General features: G+C 51.8%; 1 protein-coding gene and 1 long non-coding RNA gene across 4 annotated transcripts in view; one reads left to right on the top strand and one right to left on the bottom strand.

The window, feature by feature from the left end:
- The window catches only part of LOC146404936 (uncharacterized), a 639,839-nt gene that overhangs the window by 480,812 nt on the left and 142,748 nt on the right, over positions 1-16,279 (top strand). The window lies entirely within an intron of this gene.
- Positions 1-16,279, bottom strand: part of HS1BP3 (HCLS1 binding protein 3) — a 38,284-nt gene that overhangs the window by 13,041 nt on the left and 8,964 nt on the right. For 2 of the 3 annotated variants that reach the window (XM_003354913.6, XM_013996311.3), the window contains exons 3-4: positions 10,526-10,733; positions 8,045-8,273 (exon numbers count right to left, since the gene is read on the bottom strand). In XM_003354913.6, the coding sequence (XP_003354961.4) occupies positions 8,045-8,273; positions 10,526-10,733 (437 nt within the window). Of the gene's footprint in view, positions 1-393; positions 2,866-7,723; positions 8,274-10,525; positions 10,734-16,279 lie in introns of those variants that run through there. The other variant, XR_014842460.1, reaches the window with a different exon arrangement.

The raw sequence follows: 16,279 nt of genomic DNA, 5'->3' as shown, positions 1-16,279 counted from the left end.
ATCCTTCCAAAGCAAGACTCACAGACAACAGGACTGCTACCTTCAAAGCCGGGGTGATGCTAAACCAGACATGGAGATCAACCTCTTTTCCAAGTATACAACTTCCCAGCTTCAAAATAGAGCACGTGTCAGAATTCCCATTGTGGCGCAGCGGAAACGAATCCGACCATGAGGTTGCAGGTTCGATCCCTGGCTTCACTCAGTGGGTTAAGGATCCGGTGTTGCCGTGAGCTGTGGTGTAGGTCACAGATGCGACTTGGATCCTATGTGGCTGTGGCTGTGGTGTAGGCTGGCAGCTGTGGCTCTGATTGGACCCTAGCCTGGGAACCTCCATATGCCACAGGTGCGGCCCTCAAAAGACAAAAAAAAAAGAGAGAAATTGTCAACCTTAAATTTTTTTTTTTTCAATTAGAGAAAAATTTCAGAGTGCCAATAAATGGACTTGAGAAGTTCATTCCAGGATGATGTTATCTGCAGCAGCAGCAGGCAACGGGTTCCATGGCAACCTGACCACAAGTCGTGCAAATCACAGAGGAAAGGCATTCGCCCTGTGGGCCAGGCTGGCCTCGCCAGGACAGGAGATTCAGGGAAGCACTGGACGGAAGGAGGCGCTGGGTCGGGGAAGCCGTGTTCCAGGCAGAGAGAACAGCCCTGGGAACGCTAAGGTGGGCCGGGGCTTGGCATATTCAGTGCCCATGGCTGGACAGCAGGTGCATGCAGCCAGGTTGGGGAGGGTCTGAGAGGAAGTCGGGCCCACATCTTGCAGGGCAAGGGGAGATGCCAACTGCTCCCGAGGGAGGACCTGGGTACCACCCTAGGACCATCCTTTCACTGTTTCCTTATCTGTTCAGTGGGAATAAGGAATGCTCTGGGAGCTGCAAAGTGGGCCCGTATGCTGTCACACTGGGCAGAGCAGAGGCCTGTGACCACAGCTGCTGCTTGAGGGCGTCCGGCTCACATCGTGTGTTGACCCAACAGACTTCATTCTGGGCCCTAACTTTTTACGCGGGCCGGTCCGGGTAGCCGCCATGGACGCCCATCTCTCAAGGATCTGCTTCTCATCAGCCACAGCCTGACTCTCTAGGCCACTGAGCCTCACTCAAGGGACCAGGACCTCAGGGACCTCTCTCCTTTCTCAGCTTGCAGGGGGGTGGCACATCTCCTCCTCTGCACAGGGGCCAAACGCTGCCCCTCATCCACCCAGGCAGCAGCACCGCCAAGCAGCCAGAGCGGCCTGGCTGCGGGAGCTCGGCCCCCCTTGCTCGAAAGCAGAGCATCCAAACCCCAGTCACACCTGCAACAGCCCTGAGGGGCTGAATGAACCAATGTGCAGCCGCCAGGACAGAGAGAAAACAGAACTCAGCCCCACAACCTGCGGCCACACCACAAGCCCTGCAGCTACGGACCCAATGGCTGGGCCTGGATCAATACCTTTCCGCAAGCTTTACCCTGCTTCCCACTGACGAGGTCCAGCGACAAAGCCAAATATGCTCCCCCAACCAATCACATGGGCTGCAGGAGGCCCCACTTCCGGTTAGGCCTCCAGCTTCCACGTGCCAAGATCCTCCAATCCAGCAGACTCGAGCCTCCCCCTTTTTCCCCCTGTCTGGAAATCTTTCCCACTCCCTGCCTGCCAGGGAGTCTCAGCCAGATGCAGGTGATGGTGGCTGGCCCCTGCCTTACTCTGGCCAGCTCTGAATAAATGGCCTTTGCTTGTTCTCGCGTGGGTGGTCTTTGTCTATTCCAACACCCCCAAAGCCACTCCAAATGCTGACATGACCAGTGGACGCTGGCAGTCCTCGCAGGGAACACCTGTCCTCCCCATCACCCAACAGGAAGAGCAAACCAGCCAGGGCTGTGAAGTTGGTGACGGGCACAGGTAGGGCCTCTGTCCGGGGGTGACGGCACGAGTCCTGGGCCAGCAGTCAGGAGGCCGAAGCTCCTGCTTGGGCGGTACTGCTGACCGCGTGATCTTGGGAAGGGTCCTCTACTGTCACCACAAAGACACGATTTGACCTCTGGCCCCTTTCGGTGTAAAAGCTGTCATTCCAAAAATGCTCTGACTGGGGGGCTGCCACAGACTCCTGGGCAGCCCGAGGCAGGGGAATGGCAGGCATGACCTCCCAAGACTCCATCCTCCAAGGAGACAAGCAACCATTTAACTCCACCAGACAGAGCCAGGAAGCCCGGCCCTCTGGAAACAGAGGCCTCCGGAGGCAACCCAGCCACCTGGGGTGGGGGTGGGAGAGGGGTTGGGGGGGTTGACGGGGGACTGGCTCCCTGTGGGTCCTACAGGGGTGCGGGTGGCCCTGGCCCGGGAGGTAAAGGTCTTTGTGTGCACAGCGCACCATGCTGATATTTGCATAACAGCAGCAGGAAATGGAAAAGCTGCCTTTTCCACATCACTTGTTTAAACACCTAAGGGTTTCTTCGGAGCCAAGTAAATCTGAAACAGTAATAACATCATACAGAAGAAATTTCTTGTGCTTCATCTCATTTGTTCCTTATCCCCACCATGCCTGGACTTGACTTTACAAGAAGGGAAACTGAGGCTCAGAGAAGTTCAGTCACCCTGCCAGTGCCCACCAGCTGCTAAGGGCAGAACCAGGATTCTGCCCTGGGGTGACCAGACATCCTCAGTTTTCCAGCTTTTCCAGCGGCTTTCAAACCACACGCAGGGGCCCTGACCTTCTGCAAGGCTGCCCGGGGCCGCGTGAGAGGCAGGCTGAGGCTGCGGGGCAGAGATCCAGTCCCCACTCCTGTCACTACCGGGCCAATTCTACTTCAGTCTGTCTGGATGTATGCACGTGTCAGGTGGTTGATTTGTTTGTCTTTTTAGGGCTGCACCTGCGGCATATGGAGGTTCTCAGGCTAGGGATTGAACTGGAGCGGCAGCTACCAGCCTACACCACAACCACAGCAACGTAGGATCTGAGCCGCCTCTGAGGCTTATACCACAGCTCATGGCAACGCCAGATCCTTAACCCACTGAGCGAGGCCAGGGATCTAACCTGTGTCTTCACTGATACTAGTCAGGTTCGTTACTGCTAAGCCTTGATAGGAACTCCCTCAGTCTGTTTTATGGATCAGGCTTCCGTAGGAGATTTCTCTTGAACCAAAGTGTCTGTTTTTCAGTTTAAAAGGTTGACAGCTCTGTTCCATCTGTTACCCTGATGGTCTATTCATTTAGGGCAGACTGTGCACTCACGTGTGTGGGGAACCTAGAGCTGGTACAGCAGGCCCATGGGTTGTGCTCTGGTCACTATAACAGTAGCTGTTGCTGCAATCACTGTGACAGCTCCCGGGGGGGCCCAGGGGGCTCACCGTGTCCCTTCCATCCTCACAGTTTTGATCCCAGGAAGGGCCATGGCAAAGTGCTGTCTGTGGAGGTACCATGCACAGCCGCCAGCCCCGGCCTCCAGCCCTAAGAGCCACCAGGAAGAACTGCCCTCCAGCAGGTGACAAGAGAGGGAAACCCCAGAGATGGCAGGGGGCGGTGGTGGTGGGGGGTGTCCCTGAGCCTGCCTCCTGAACCCCTGTGGGAGGTGGTGGGCCCAGTGGCTGGCAGATCTCTGTGTCACTGCCTTCCTGCTTCCCCAAAACTTTCACTGAGCTCAGTTCTGGAGTGGGGTGGGGTGGCAGGAGGGCTCCTGAAGGATGAATTTGCCTGGAAAGCACCCCAAGAGCTCATTAAAAAACAGGTTCTTGGGCCTCACTGGGGTCCAAGGGGGCCTGAGAATCTGCATCCCTAACTAGATCCAGGGTAGTGCAGAATTCCCCCTCTGCCCAGGTCTGTTACCCTGGGCAGGGGCGGCTAGACCATTAAAGGGGTCTTAAGCCCACCAGCGACAGCCACACTATCAAGCAAGAGGCGTCCAAGGAGAAGCGGCTCCTAGTGTCCCTCACGAGGTGGGGCTGAGGCCAAGCTGTCCCCCCAGAGCTCCCATCCTTGGGGACAGTCTCACTTCTAAGTCTTGGACAACGTAACTCTGTGAGGGGTAAGTGCCTCGTCTAACCTCGTGACAATCATTTCGCAACAAACAGGTGTATCAAATTGCGCACCTTAAACTTACACGATGTCATATGTCAATTATATCTCAGTAAAGCCCGGGGGAAATAAATCTTGTGTTAGTAGATCTGAGGGCACCCGGCAGTGGCTAGAAGCTTTCAAAAGCACAGGCTCGGAGTTCCCATGGTGGCTCAGTGGTTAATGAATCCGACTAGGAACCATGAGGTTGTGGGTTCCATCCCTGGCCTTGCTCAGTGGGTTAAGGGATCCGGCGTTGCCGTGAACTGTGGTGTAGGTTGCAGACGCAGCTAGGATCCTGCGTTGCTGTGGCTCTGGCGAAGGCCAGCAGCTGCAGCTCGGATTAGACCCCTAGCCTGGGAACCTCCATATGCCGCAAGTGCGGCCCTAGAAAATACAAAAAAAAAAAAGAAAGAAAAAAAAATTTAAAAAAACCCCCAAAACACCACAGACTCATCCCAGAGCAGCAATTTCATCCAAATTTAGGAGGCAAAATACTTTTCTACTCAAACACATACAGTTATTTTATGAACGATAAAGCAAAATGTGTATAAATAATTATGACAAAGCACGGGGTTCATATTCCAAAGAAATGTCCAGCTTCACCACTCGAGGCCATGGCACAGGCCCCTGGGTGCCGGCTCCCCCTCCTTTGAGCAGAGAGCGGGAAGCCCAGCTTCACGGGGAAGTGAACTAGCTGGTCCCTCGGGAAGCTGAGGGTCCTCAGGGACCTGGGGCCTGGACGTGGGGTGGGGGGGCCCTCTCTGGGCACTGGGGGAAGAGGTGGGGGGGCAGGTAGCAAGCCTGGTGGGTGGGCAGCATTTGGAAAAGCAGAGAGCCCTTCCCAAGGCAGGGGAATCGAGTCCCCGAAGACCCCTTCACTGGGGAGACCCAACCCAGACCCCCAGTAGAAGCTTGGGGGACCCCGTTCTGGGGCAGGTCCTCATTCTGGGGCAGGTCTCTGGAGGAAAAGCTTCCACAGAGTAAACGCTCCATCCGTGAATGAGTTCCTCATTGCCTGCAATGGCGAAAGCCTATGGAAAGCACCAGCAATGTCCCCAAGCAGGGGCCTGGCAATGTCATTTATAGCCCCTCAGCCTGAGGGACCAGCACTGAGTTAAGAATGTGGACGTTTATTTATTGATCTGCAAACACTGGAAATGGAAGCTGAACAAAAGCAAAGTATGAGATGGCGCACATAACACGATCCCGTTTTGGTAATACAACGGGAACATCACGACAGAAGGACTTTCAATGGGGCTTTCGATGTTTCTTTGTTAATCGAATACTATTTGAGTGATTATTTAAAATATTTCTAGCAGAGTATTTCTAGCAGAAGGCAGAACTATCATGGGACAACTTCCTCTTTCTCAGAACTGTGAAGTCTCTAAAATAGAAAGTTAAACACGAAGACGCTGCCCCCACGCGGAGAGCGGTCTTGAGGACATGCCGTGCAAAAGCGGAGGATGAAAGGACCTGTGCGCTCCGGCCGCAGTTAAGCGGATGCAGCCAGGACAGAGACACAAAACCCCCGAACACGGGAGCGCGGCAGTGACGGGCTGGGCTGGGCTTTTTCTGTCTTGAGCCACTTCCAATGGTGTAGTGGCGGGTCTTTCCTTAATCAAAACCAGGTTTAACAGACAAAGGAAAGCCAGGCTTTGTGCCCATGCCTCCCACCCTCCCAGCAGCCCCGCAGTGGAGCAACAGCGCCCCGCCGCGGCCACGGCAGGAAGGACCGATATCTGTCCCCTGGAAACGTGGCTGCTTCGGGCCCAGACGGCCGCTTGCGGGTGGGGTGGGTGGGGTGGCTGGCAAAGCAGGGAGGCCGCATCTGCAGAGGAACTGGGGGCGCGGGATGGAGAAAAATGCCTGCAAAGCCTAAGTCTCCTGTAAAGGGTGGGCTGCGCAGCACTCTGCGCGGAAGTCAACGAGGCCACCTTGGCATTCCAGGAGAGGCCAAGGGGAAGCGCTGGCTTCGAGACCGGGCTCCGCCACACATGAGGCTTTGGCCAAGTCCCCACTCAGCTCTGTCCTCCATGTTCCCATCTGTGAAAGGGGGCTAATCCCAGGGCCCTGCCTGCCACCCAGACTGCTGGAAGACTGGCACCAAGGAACAGGGTGTAGGGGGGGTGGCATCAAGTCCTGACCCTGTCATTTCTTGATGACAGAAATGAATCTGGATGAGCTACTGACTGCAAACGTCAGCTTCCTCATCCACAGAATGAGCCTGATGCCACGCCCCGCTGCTGAGGGCTCCATTTCCCCAGCCAGACCCACAATGGATCCTGAAAGCCGTTTGGTGAGTCATGACCTTTTAAAAGAAAGAAAGGAAGAAAGAAAATAGAAACTCTCTATTCACGTAAATGCTAATCAATTCCTGGCATTTAATAAGTTCCCAAATCTTTGTTGTCGGAGTTCTCTTATGGCGCAGCAGGTTAAGGATCCAGCATTGTCACTGGAGTTTGATTTCTGGCAGGAGAACACCTCCACATGCCCCAGGCTCGGCCCACAAAAAGTGTTAGCTGTAGGTGTCAGCACTGACTGCTGCCATGCTGGTCATCAAAAGAAGGGCTGGCAGAAGGTCCAAAGCCACTGGCATCCCTAACAGGTGCCCAGCTCTCCTCGGATTCAGGAAGGTAGAGCTGGGGGTGGTCCTGGGGGGCAGAGGGTCCCCAGACGGTCAGCACCTCCCCCGACAATTGCTACTGGAGTGGGCAGGAAATTGAGGGTGGCCCTTGCCAACCCGAAAGAACATTTTCCTATCCAAAAAAGGAGCCGCTTTGCTAAGCAGGTCCCTGAGCCAGAGGCTGGCACAAACCATGCGAGCCCATCTCAGTCTGGCAGCGAGTGATGTGTGGTTACTCAGAACGCAGAGAGGGTGAGTTCCAACAAATATAGCCCAACAAGGCCCTTAGGCTGCACAGGCTGATAAGGAGCCTCTGTTACGGACTTCTCCTGACATAACCTCGCTGTGGCTCCCATGGGGCCACGGACCCCCTTCTAGGACAAGGCCAGTGTGGAGGGCTGGGGTAGGGGGGCTGACTCCCGGGCGCCAAGGAGCTGCAGGACCTCCAGCTCTGGTCCCATCTCCCTGAGCACCTAGGATCTTTCCCCAGCCCAACTCCTGATTCCCCTCTAGGCTGATCTCACAGCCATCCTGCAGCCACACAGCGCCCGTGCCCACCCTCACACATCCCACCAGGAGGGGAAGGCCTGTGGGCGGCAGGCAGTGCCCTCTGGGCTGTTTTTCCTGTTATTTAAGTTGAACTTGCCTCTGCCCGATGTCTCCTCGCTCTAACTTCCTTCTGGTACAGGGCCTGCGTGATGGGCGGGGAGGAGGTCCCCCTCGTCCGTCGTGGGGCACACAGATGGGGCCGTGACGTCTGTGTGAACCCACTCATCCTCACAAGCACCCCAGGAGACAGGTGCTATCATCATCCTGCCTTCACCACAGAAAACACAAGGATTCCAGCCCGGGAGCCTGGCTCCGCAGGGCAGGGCAGGGCAGGGTCCTGCGCCTGGTATGAATCTCGCACCCTATGTACCAGCTGCCTGACCTCTGAGGACTTCAGTTGCTTAAGTCTGTCAAATGGTATCATAACAGCTGTTTGCAGGGCAATGAGACGTGGTATACGAAGTACGCCAATACACATACAATGCCTGCTATACAAATGCAATGCCTGGCACATAGTAGGCTCTCAAAATCAGTAGTTCCCACCTTTGTTTCTTGCTCATTTGGGCCAAGAAGTGAGGGCTAGCTTGCCTCTTCTTCTCCAGTGTACGTGTGTGTGTGCATGTGTGTGCACGTGTGTGCACGGGAAGGGGACACAGTCCACCCTGGAGCCCATTCTACCTCCTCGCCTCACAGTCAGCACCTTATGGGTGACCAGTCCCCTCCAGCCGTGTCATTCACGGAGCCTACTCTGGCCCAGGGACACTGACTTTCTCAGACTCCCAGGAGGGAGGGAGGTGCCTGGAGGGAGATGGACCAGGGCCCGCCTGGAAGGGGGGACCTACCGCATGATGCCCAGAGGGTCCAGGGCCTCCTCCTCCTCCTCCTCCTCCTCTCCCGAGGACTTCCCTGCATCCTTGCCCTTCTGGCCCAGGGCGGGCAGGCCTTCACTCTCCACCTGGTCCTGCTGCTGGAAGAAGTCAAAAGCATCCCCGTCGTCCCCTGCTTGGCTGTCTGTGTCCAGGACAGAGCAGTCTCTGCTGCTGAAATCCGCGGCACCGGGCGATCTGGTGCCTGTGAAGGGAGACAGAGGGGGCACCTGACACCCATCGCCAGGGGACGAGGAAGCACCTCCCCACTCGCAGGCTCCTGGGCCAGCACTCAAGGCGGGGCGGTCCCTGAAGCATCCTGGGACCCAGAAGGAGGATCTGGGTGGGTGGCGGCCAGCAAAGCCTGGGGTGGAGCGGTTATAAGCAGAAGCCTCTGAGATGGGGCAGCCGTTCCTGAACCTCTGGAGCCCGGGCCTGGTAGTACTGCAGGAGCAGCTGAGCCTGCATCCACAGGCTGAGGGCAGGAGGAGGCAGCCAGTGTGTGCAGGTTCCCCCTAACCGACAGTCCCAGAAATGTTTTGCAGTTGTGGGACATATTGGGGAAGCTCTGCCAACCCAACCACAGGCGGAGACCTACTCTGAGGGTCTGGGTGATTAGACTATGAACTCAACGAGTGCACAGTGATCAGGTGGATGATTCCAGAACAAACTGTGACGGCTTCATTACAAATGGGCTTAGTGGTCCATAGGCAGGTGTCCACGATGAAGTTAAGTACAAAGGGGGGAGCGAGCATCCACAAACTTCCAGAGCATCTCAGAGTGCTGCCTGAGAAGTGTGGTTGAGATTACGTGTTTATTTCTATCCAAACAGTTACTGAATAGTATCTCTTTTTGAAGATGGTCACTTTAAAAAATATATCACCCTATATAAACAACTTAAGAGTGCCTGGCATATAGGATGGAACATATATACTGATAGAATATGTATACAGATGTAACATGTAGAATTAAGTGATAATGATTATGTTGCATTATATTGAATTCTGCTTTGTCATCTTACTAGGAAAAATGGGAGAACCCCATGCAAAAATCTCAGGAACCTCTCATTTCATGTACTAAGCATCGTGTAATGAACATTTTTATAGATGAGGAAACGAAGGCACAGAGAGGCTGGGGAAGTCGGACCACCCTAACCTGCTTCCTTGCAACACAGGAGGCCAGGAGGTGGGGAGTTTCTGCCAGCAACAGATGGGCTGGAGCCCACCCACTGCCCTGGACGCAGCCCAGGGAGAAGCAGAGGGGAGGGTTGTGAGCTTGGAGCAAATGGGCCAGGAGAGCCCACAGGCCCAGGCTCGGGGTGGGAAAGGACAGAAGACCCCTAGCACTGCAGCCTTACCCAGCCCCAGTCTTTTGTGCATTCACTGGTTTTGCCTTTATTCCCTGCCCTCTTTTTTTTTTTTTTTTTTGCTATTTCTTTGGGCCGCTCCCGTGGCATATGGAGGTTCCCAGGCTAGGGGTCAAATCAGAGCTGTAGCCACCAGCCTATGCCAGAGGCACAGCAACGCAGGATCCGAGCCACATCTGCGACCTACACCACAGCTCACGGCAATGCCGGATCGTTAACCCACTGAGCAAGGGCAGGGACCGAACCCGCAACCTCATGGTTCCTAGTCGGATTCGTTAACTACTGCGCCACGACGGGAACTCCTTTTTTTTTTTTTTTTTTTTTTTTTAAAATTAGTTTATTTGCTGTTAATTTCTTTTGAAAAAATTCTCATCTCTCTTGTGGAACTAGGAGATTTATAGTCATTGGGGAAAGAGTTAAATGGAGCGATCCAAAGAGGGGAGAATGGCAGGGGGGAGCACCCAGATTCCTGGGGGGGCTCCCCCTCCTCCACCTACCCGGGGGCATTTGTGCAAGACGGGGACAGGCCTGGCGTGTTCTGAGTCACTGGGTGTGCTGAGTTGGCTGTGGCTTCTATAGCACCTCCTGTGTGGCAGGCTCTGTGCGGGCACTTTGCATGTGTCGGCTCACATGATTCACACAAGCACCTGTCCACTGGGCTGCTCTCACCTGACAGATGAGACAAGCAGAAAGACAGGAGGCTGTGGGACTGCAAGGGCTCGTGTTCCCCATTCCTGGGGGCTGCCTGGATCCACACCCACAACCCTCTGGGTGGGGGTGCAAACTGAGTGGGGTGTTCCCAGGGCAGGACTGTGTGTGTCGGGGGGGGGGGTCAGGGGAACCCTGGACAGAGCTGGCCGGGGTGGGTGGTCAGACTGTGACCAGTCCCCTGGGTGAGCCCTTGGGTGAGCTCCATCCAGCGCCCAGGCGGTCAGTCCTCCAGGGCCGGGTCCAGGCCCCTTCCACCCACCACCCTGGCCCAGGCATGGCAGTAAGGCCAACGCGCCTCAGTGGTCTGGCTGCAGCTTCTGGGCAGCAGGAGGCACTGGACCAGGGGTGACCTCAGGGATTTGGGACAGAGCCTTGGGTACCTAAGAATTCGAGCAGCTCTGGGCTGCCTGCCAGCTCGGCATCCTTCGAGATACAGCGCAGAATTTCGTCGAACACGGCTCTCCTCTCCCGGATGTCAGACTCGCCAACAAACAAGACCTTCCTGGGGAGCGGGGGGAGGCTGGCGGCTGGATAACGGCTGCTGAGTTTCTGGTAAAACTCCTCAATCTCGCTGTACTTTTTGGAGACCTGGAATGAGAGGCGCACGTGGTTTCCCGAGTGAAGAGGGAGAGAGGGCTGCTCCTCCCACCCCAACAGAGGTCCCAAGAGGGCACTTCAGGAACCCCCAGTGGGGAGTCACCGGGGACAGGGGACTGTGACCTGCAGTTATCAACACAAAGCCTGGCTCGGGAGCTTTGCTGAGAACAGCCCTCGAGGAAAGGTAAGAACATTCTTTCACAAAAGGGACGCAGTCTCCAACTCCTGGTGGGCCTGACAACCTGAGACTCTACCAGGTGGAGCCAGAGCGCCCTCTGCTGGCCTCACTCCTCCATGCAGGCCCAGCCACGAGACCCACGTGGACCTGGGTTCTGGGAGCTGTAGGTCCCCCGGGGCATGAAGAGCACCAGCCGCCAGGCTTTAAGTCCCATCCGGGCCCGCATTCAGTGGTCTCCAAAGCAAGGGCTTACACTCCTCTTAAGGAGTAGAAAGCAAAATGCTCCTTAGTTTTTTTTAAAGCTAAATCACGAAAATTCAAAGAAATTTCAGGTTTGGGGTTACACCTCTGGATCCCACAGGGAGTAAATGCATTCTTTGCCCTTGCAGGTGGTTCAAACGTTTGAGAAGCACCTCCATGCATGGGAACCTGTGCATACAAGGCAAGGGTGTCACCAGTCAGGAGGAAGTGGCACGGATGTGTCAAAGACGTCCTCACACACAGCCTGGCTCACAAGGCTGGCCCTCTGCACAGGACCAAGCAAGTTCAGGGGGCCTTCCCAAGGGCCCCCGAGTGCTGCCTCTCTGTCTTCCCCAGGGACTTGGGTCTCAGGTGGTCTCTCTTTTGCTCCCATCCCTGAAAAACAGGGGTGCTCTGAGCTCTCCTTGGGTCAAGCGAGATTGGCAGGAGCTGCAAACCACCAGCGAAGCAGAGCACACCTCCAACTACCACCTGCCCTTCATTACACCTTGGTTCTCAGCAAGAGTCCCCCTAAGAAGCAAACGAAAAACATCACATTCTTTTAGACACGTCCCAAGATGTGCTGAATGTCCCTTAAAGGTAGCACTGTGCCATCTGTAGAATCGGGGGTTCTCTTCTAGCTAGGTAACTCACTCTTTACCTTTTTGCCCTGGTTGCCTGGAGCCTCAGGACTCTCAGCAAACCTCCAGCTGCTGCTCCAATCTGGACCACAGGACCCTTGCTCATTTTACCTTTATCTCACAATCCTGTGGCCTGTCTCTCCTGGGCATACTCTAGACCTAGCAGCCACACTCTTAGCAGCCAAATGTAAATACTAAAATAATTACCTTGCAGCCTCACCGTTCCTGAAGTTCTCCCTCCTTAGCCCCTTCTCTTTACTCGGCCTGGATGCCTTCGCCTGGAATGTCCCAGAGATGCTGGTGTCCCCAGGGATTCTAACCTCCGCACCCACATCCACTCTCTGGGCAACTTCATCCTCTCCCAGGCTTTCAGCATCACCTCCAAGCTGATGCCTCCCAAGCCAGCCTCTTAGAACTGACCCGAGGACCATGTCATGCTGCTGCTTAAAACTCCTGCTTGGCAGCCAGACAAGTCAGGCTCCCTGCATGCCCTCCATGAGCTGGCTGCTGCCGTCTCACCCTCCTCCTCTCCCACTGCCTCTAGGATGACACTCAGCGGCTCCAGTCCCTCTCACAACCCCCTATTTACAGCCTCGTGCCTTTGCTTGGGCTGTGCCCTCTGCCTGGGGTACCCTTCTCCCTCTCTGCTGCTCTCAGCTCCATCGGCACTTTAAAAAATTTTTTAGGAGTGTCCGTCGTGGCGCAGTGGTTAACGAATCCAACTAGGAACCATGAGGTTGCGGGTTCGGTCCCTGCGCTTGCTCAGTGGGTTAAGGATCTGGCGTTGCTGTGAGCTGTGGTGTAGGTTGCAGACGTGGCTCAGATCCTGCGTTGCTGTGGCTCTGGCATAGGCCAGTGGCTACAGCTCCGATTAGACCCCTAGCCTGGGAACCTCCATATGCCATCGGAAGCAGCCCAAAGAAATAGCAAAAAGACAAAAAAAAAAAAAAATTTTTTTTTAAATGGAGGTAACATTGGTTGATAACATAAGTTTCATGGGTACAACACTACATTTCTTTTCTTTTTTGCCTGCAACTGTGGCACATGCAAGTTCTCAGGCCAGGGATCCAATCTGAGCCACAGCTGCAGGATCCTTAACCCACTGTGCTGGGCTGGTGATTGAACTCAGGCCGCCACAAAGATAACATAAGATCTTCAACCCACTGTGGCACAGCGGGAACTCCGCAATATTACATTCTACTTCTGTAGACGCCCGGGCATGCTCACCACCAAAAGTTCAGTTTCTACCCATCACAGTACCCGCTACCATTTCACCCTTCCTTCTGCCCCATCCTCTCTGGTAACCACGACTTTGTTCTCTATAATCTACGTGTTTTTTAGTTTGGTTTGGATGGTTCACTTATTTTGATTTTTTCGGTTTCTTATATTTCACATAAGTGAAATCATATGGTATCTGTCTTTCTCCATCTGACTTCCTTGACTTAACATGATACCCCCAGGGTCCATCCACGTGGTTGCAAAGGGCAAGGTTTCATGTTTTTATGGCTGAGTAGCAGTCCACTGAAGTATATATACATACACAGGCTTCTTTAACCATGCAGCCACTGATGGGCACTTAGATTTGTTTTCGTATCCTGGCTATTGTAAATAATGCTGCAATGATAATAGAGAGAGCTGCGTATCTTTTTGAATCAGTGGTTTCGTATTCTTTGAATAAATATCTAAAACTAAAATTGCCAGCTCACATGGCAGTGCTATTTTTAATTAGCTAAGGAATCTCCACACTGTTTCCCATTGTGTCTGCAATTTACACTCCCACCGGCAGTGTATGAGGGCTTCCTTTGCTCCACATCCTCACCCACCCGTGTCATTTCTTGCCTTTTTGGTAATGGCCATTCTAACAGGCGTGGGGGGATATCTCACGGAGGCATTTCTCTAATAATTAGTGATGCTGAATATCTTTTCATGTGCCTGTTGGCCAGGAAACGTCTTCTTTGGAAAAATGTCTACGCAGCTTCTCTGCCCATTTTGAAACTGGATTGTTTGGTTCTTCTGTTGTTGAGCTCGGCGAGCCCTTCACACATTTTGGACATTAACCCCTTATTGGATATACAATTTTCAGATACCCTCTCCTGCTCCGTAGCTTGTCTTTTCATTTTGTTAATGATTTCCTTTGCTGTGCAGAAGCTTTTTAGTGTGATGTAGTCCATGTGATTATTTTTGCTTTTGTTTTCCTTACCGGAGGAAGGCATATCCATAAAGATATTGCTAACACGGATGTCAAAGAGCAGACTACCTACGTTTTCTTCTCAGAGTTTAATGCGTTCAGGTCTTACATGCAAGTCTTTATTTTGAGTTGGTTTTCAAGTATGGTGTGAGATAGTGGTGCAGCTTCATTTTCTCGCATGTGGCTGTCCAGGTTGCCCAAAACCATTTACCGAAGAGCCTGTGCTTTCTTCACAGTGTGCTCTTTGCTCCTTTGTCATAAATTAATTATCCATATATGTGTGGATATATTTCTGGGTTCTCAATTCTGCTCCATTGAGCTATGTATTTGTTTTTCTGCCAATGCCATGCTGTTTTGATTACTATGGCTTTGTAATATAGTTTGAAGCCAGGGAATGTGATACTTCAGCTTTGTTCTTTTTTTCTAAGGAAAAAAGACTGCTTTGGCTATTCAGGGTCTTTTGTGATTCCATGTAAATTTTTTAATAAATGTGTTCTGTTTCTGTGAAAAATGCCCTTACAATTTTGATAGAGATTTCACCGAACCTGTTTTTTTTTTTTTTTTTTTTTTGCTTTGTTTTGTTTTCACTGAATCTGTTTATTGCTTTAGGTAATACAGACACTTTAACAATGTTAATTTTTCCAATCCATGAGCATAGAACCTTTCCATTCATTGGTGTTCTCTTCCATTCCTTTCAACGATGTCTTATGTAGTTTTCAGTGTACTTGATTAAATTTATTCCTAGGTATTTTTGTTGCTGTTGTGATTACAAATGGGATTGTTTTCCTAATTCTCTTTCTGCTAACTCATAGTAACACAATAGGTTTTATGATATTATGCCCTGCGAATTTACTGTGTTCATTTATTATTCTTAATAGTTTTTTGGTGGCATTTTTAAAGGTTTACATAAAATTATGTCATCCACAAATAGCGAAAGTTTTATTTTTTCCTTTCCTCTTTGGATGGCTTTTATTTCTTTTTCGTGCCTAGCTGCCCTGGCTATACTATTGCCTGTCTAATACTATGTTGACTAAGAGTGGCATGAGTAGGCATCCTTGTCTTACTCCCAATCTTAGAGGAGTAGCTGTGGGCTTGTCATTTATGGACTTTATTGTGTTGTGGTACATGCTTCTAAACTCATTTTGTTAAGAGTTTTTATAAATGGGTGTTGAATCTTGTCAAATGATTTTTCTGCCTCTGTTGAGATGATCATATGACTTTTATCCTTCATTTTGTTCATGTGGCGTGTGTACCATGTTGATTTACTTGCTGATGTTGAACCATCCGTGTATCCCTGGAATAAATCCTGCTTGATCTTGGTTTATCATCCTTTTAATGTATTACTGTATTTAGCTTGTTAATATTTCATTGAGGAGCTTTATATTTATGTTCACCAGAGATATTGGCCTGTAATTTCTGCTGTGTGGTGTCCTTGATGGTTTTGGTACCAGGTAATGTTGGCTTCAAAAAATGAGTTAGGAAGTATGCCCTTCTCTTCAATTTTTTGGAAGAGTTTGAGAACGATAGGTTTTAAGTTTTCTTTGAATGTTTGATAGAATTTGCCTTGAAACTCTCAGGTCCTAGACTTATGACTTTTGATTACTGTTTCAATATCTTTACAATCTCTTCAGTGATCAGTCTATTCAGATTTCTTTTTTTTTTTTTTTTTTTTTTTTTTTTTTTTTTGTCTTTTTCCTTTTCTAGGGCTGTTCCTGTGGCATATGGAGGTTCCCAGGCTAGGGGTCAGATTGGAGCTGTAGCTGCTGGCCTATGCCAGAGCCACAGCAACACAGGATCCAAGCCACATCTATGGAGGTTCCCAGGCTAGGGGTCAGATTGGAGCTGTAGCCACTGGCCTATGCCAGAGCCACAGCAACACAGGATCCAAGCCACATCTGCAACCTACACAGCAGCTCACGGCAATGCCGGATCCTTAACCCACTGAGCAAGGCCAGGGATCGAACCCACAACCTCATGGTTCCTAGTTGGATTCATTAACCACTGAGCCATGACGGGAACTCCCAGATTTCTATTTCTTCATGATTCAGTCTTGCAAAGTTGTATGATTCTAAGAATGTGTCCATTTCTTCTAGGTTGTCCAATTTGTTAGGATATAGCTGTTCATCATGTTCTTATAATCCTTTGCATTTCTGTGGTATCCATTGTTATTTCTCCTCTTTCACTTCTGATTTTATTTACCAGAGTCTTCTCTCTTTTTCTTAGTCAGTCTAGCTAAAGGTCTGACAATTTTATCTTTTCAAAGAATCTGCTCTTAGTTACATCAAATTTT

The sequence above is a fragment of the Sus scrofa genome, chromosome 3 (assembly GCF_054392235.1).
Source record: "Sus scrofa isolate SSC_HxYL_T2T_F1_AM1 chromosome 3, Sscrofa_HxYL_maternal_Yorkshire_Landrace_v2.0, whole genome shotgun sequence".
Classification (NCBI taxonomy): Eukaryota; Metazoa; Chordata; class Mammalia; order Artiodactyla; family Suidae; genus Sus; species Sus scrofa.
This window is presented reverse-complemented; position numbering and strand designations above follow the sequence as displayed.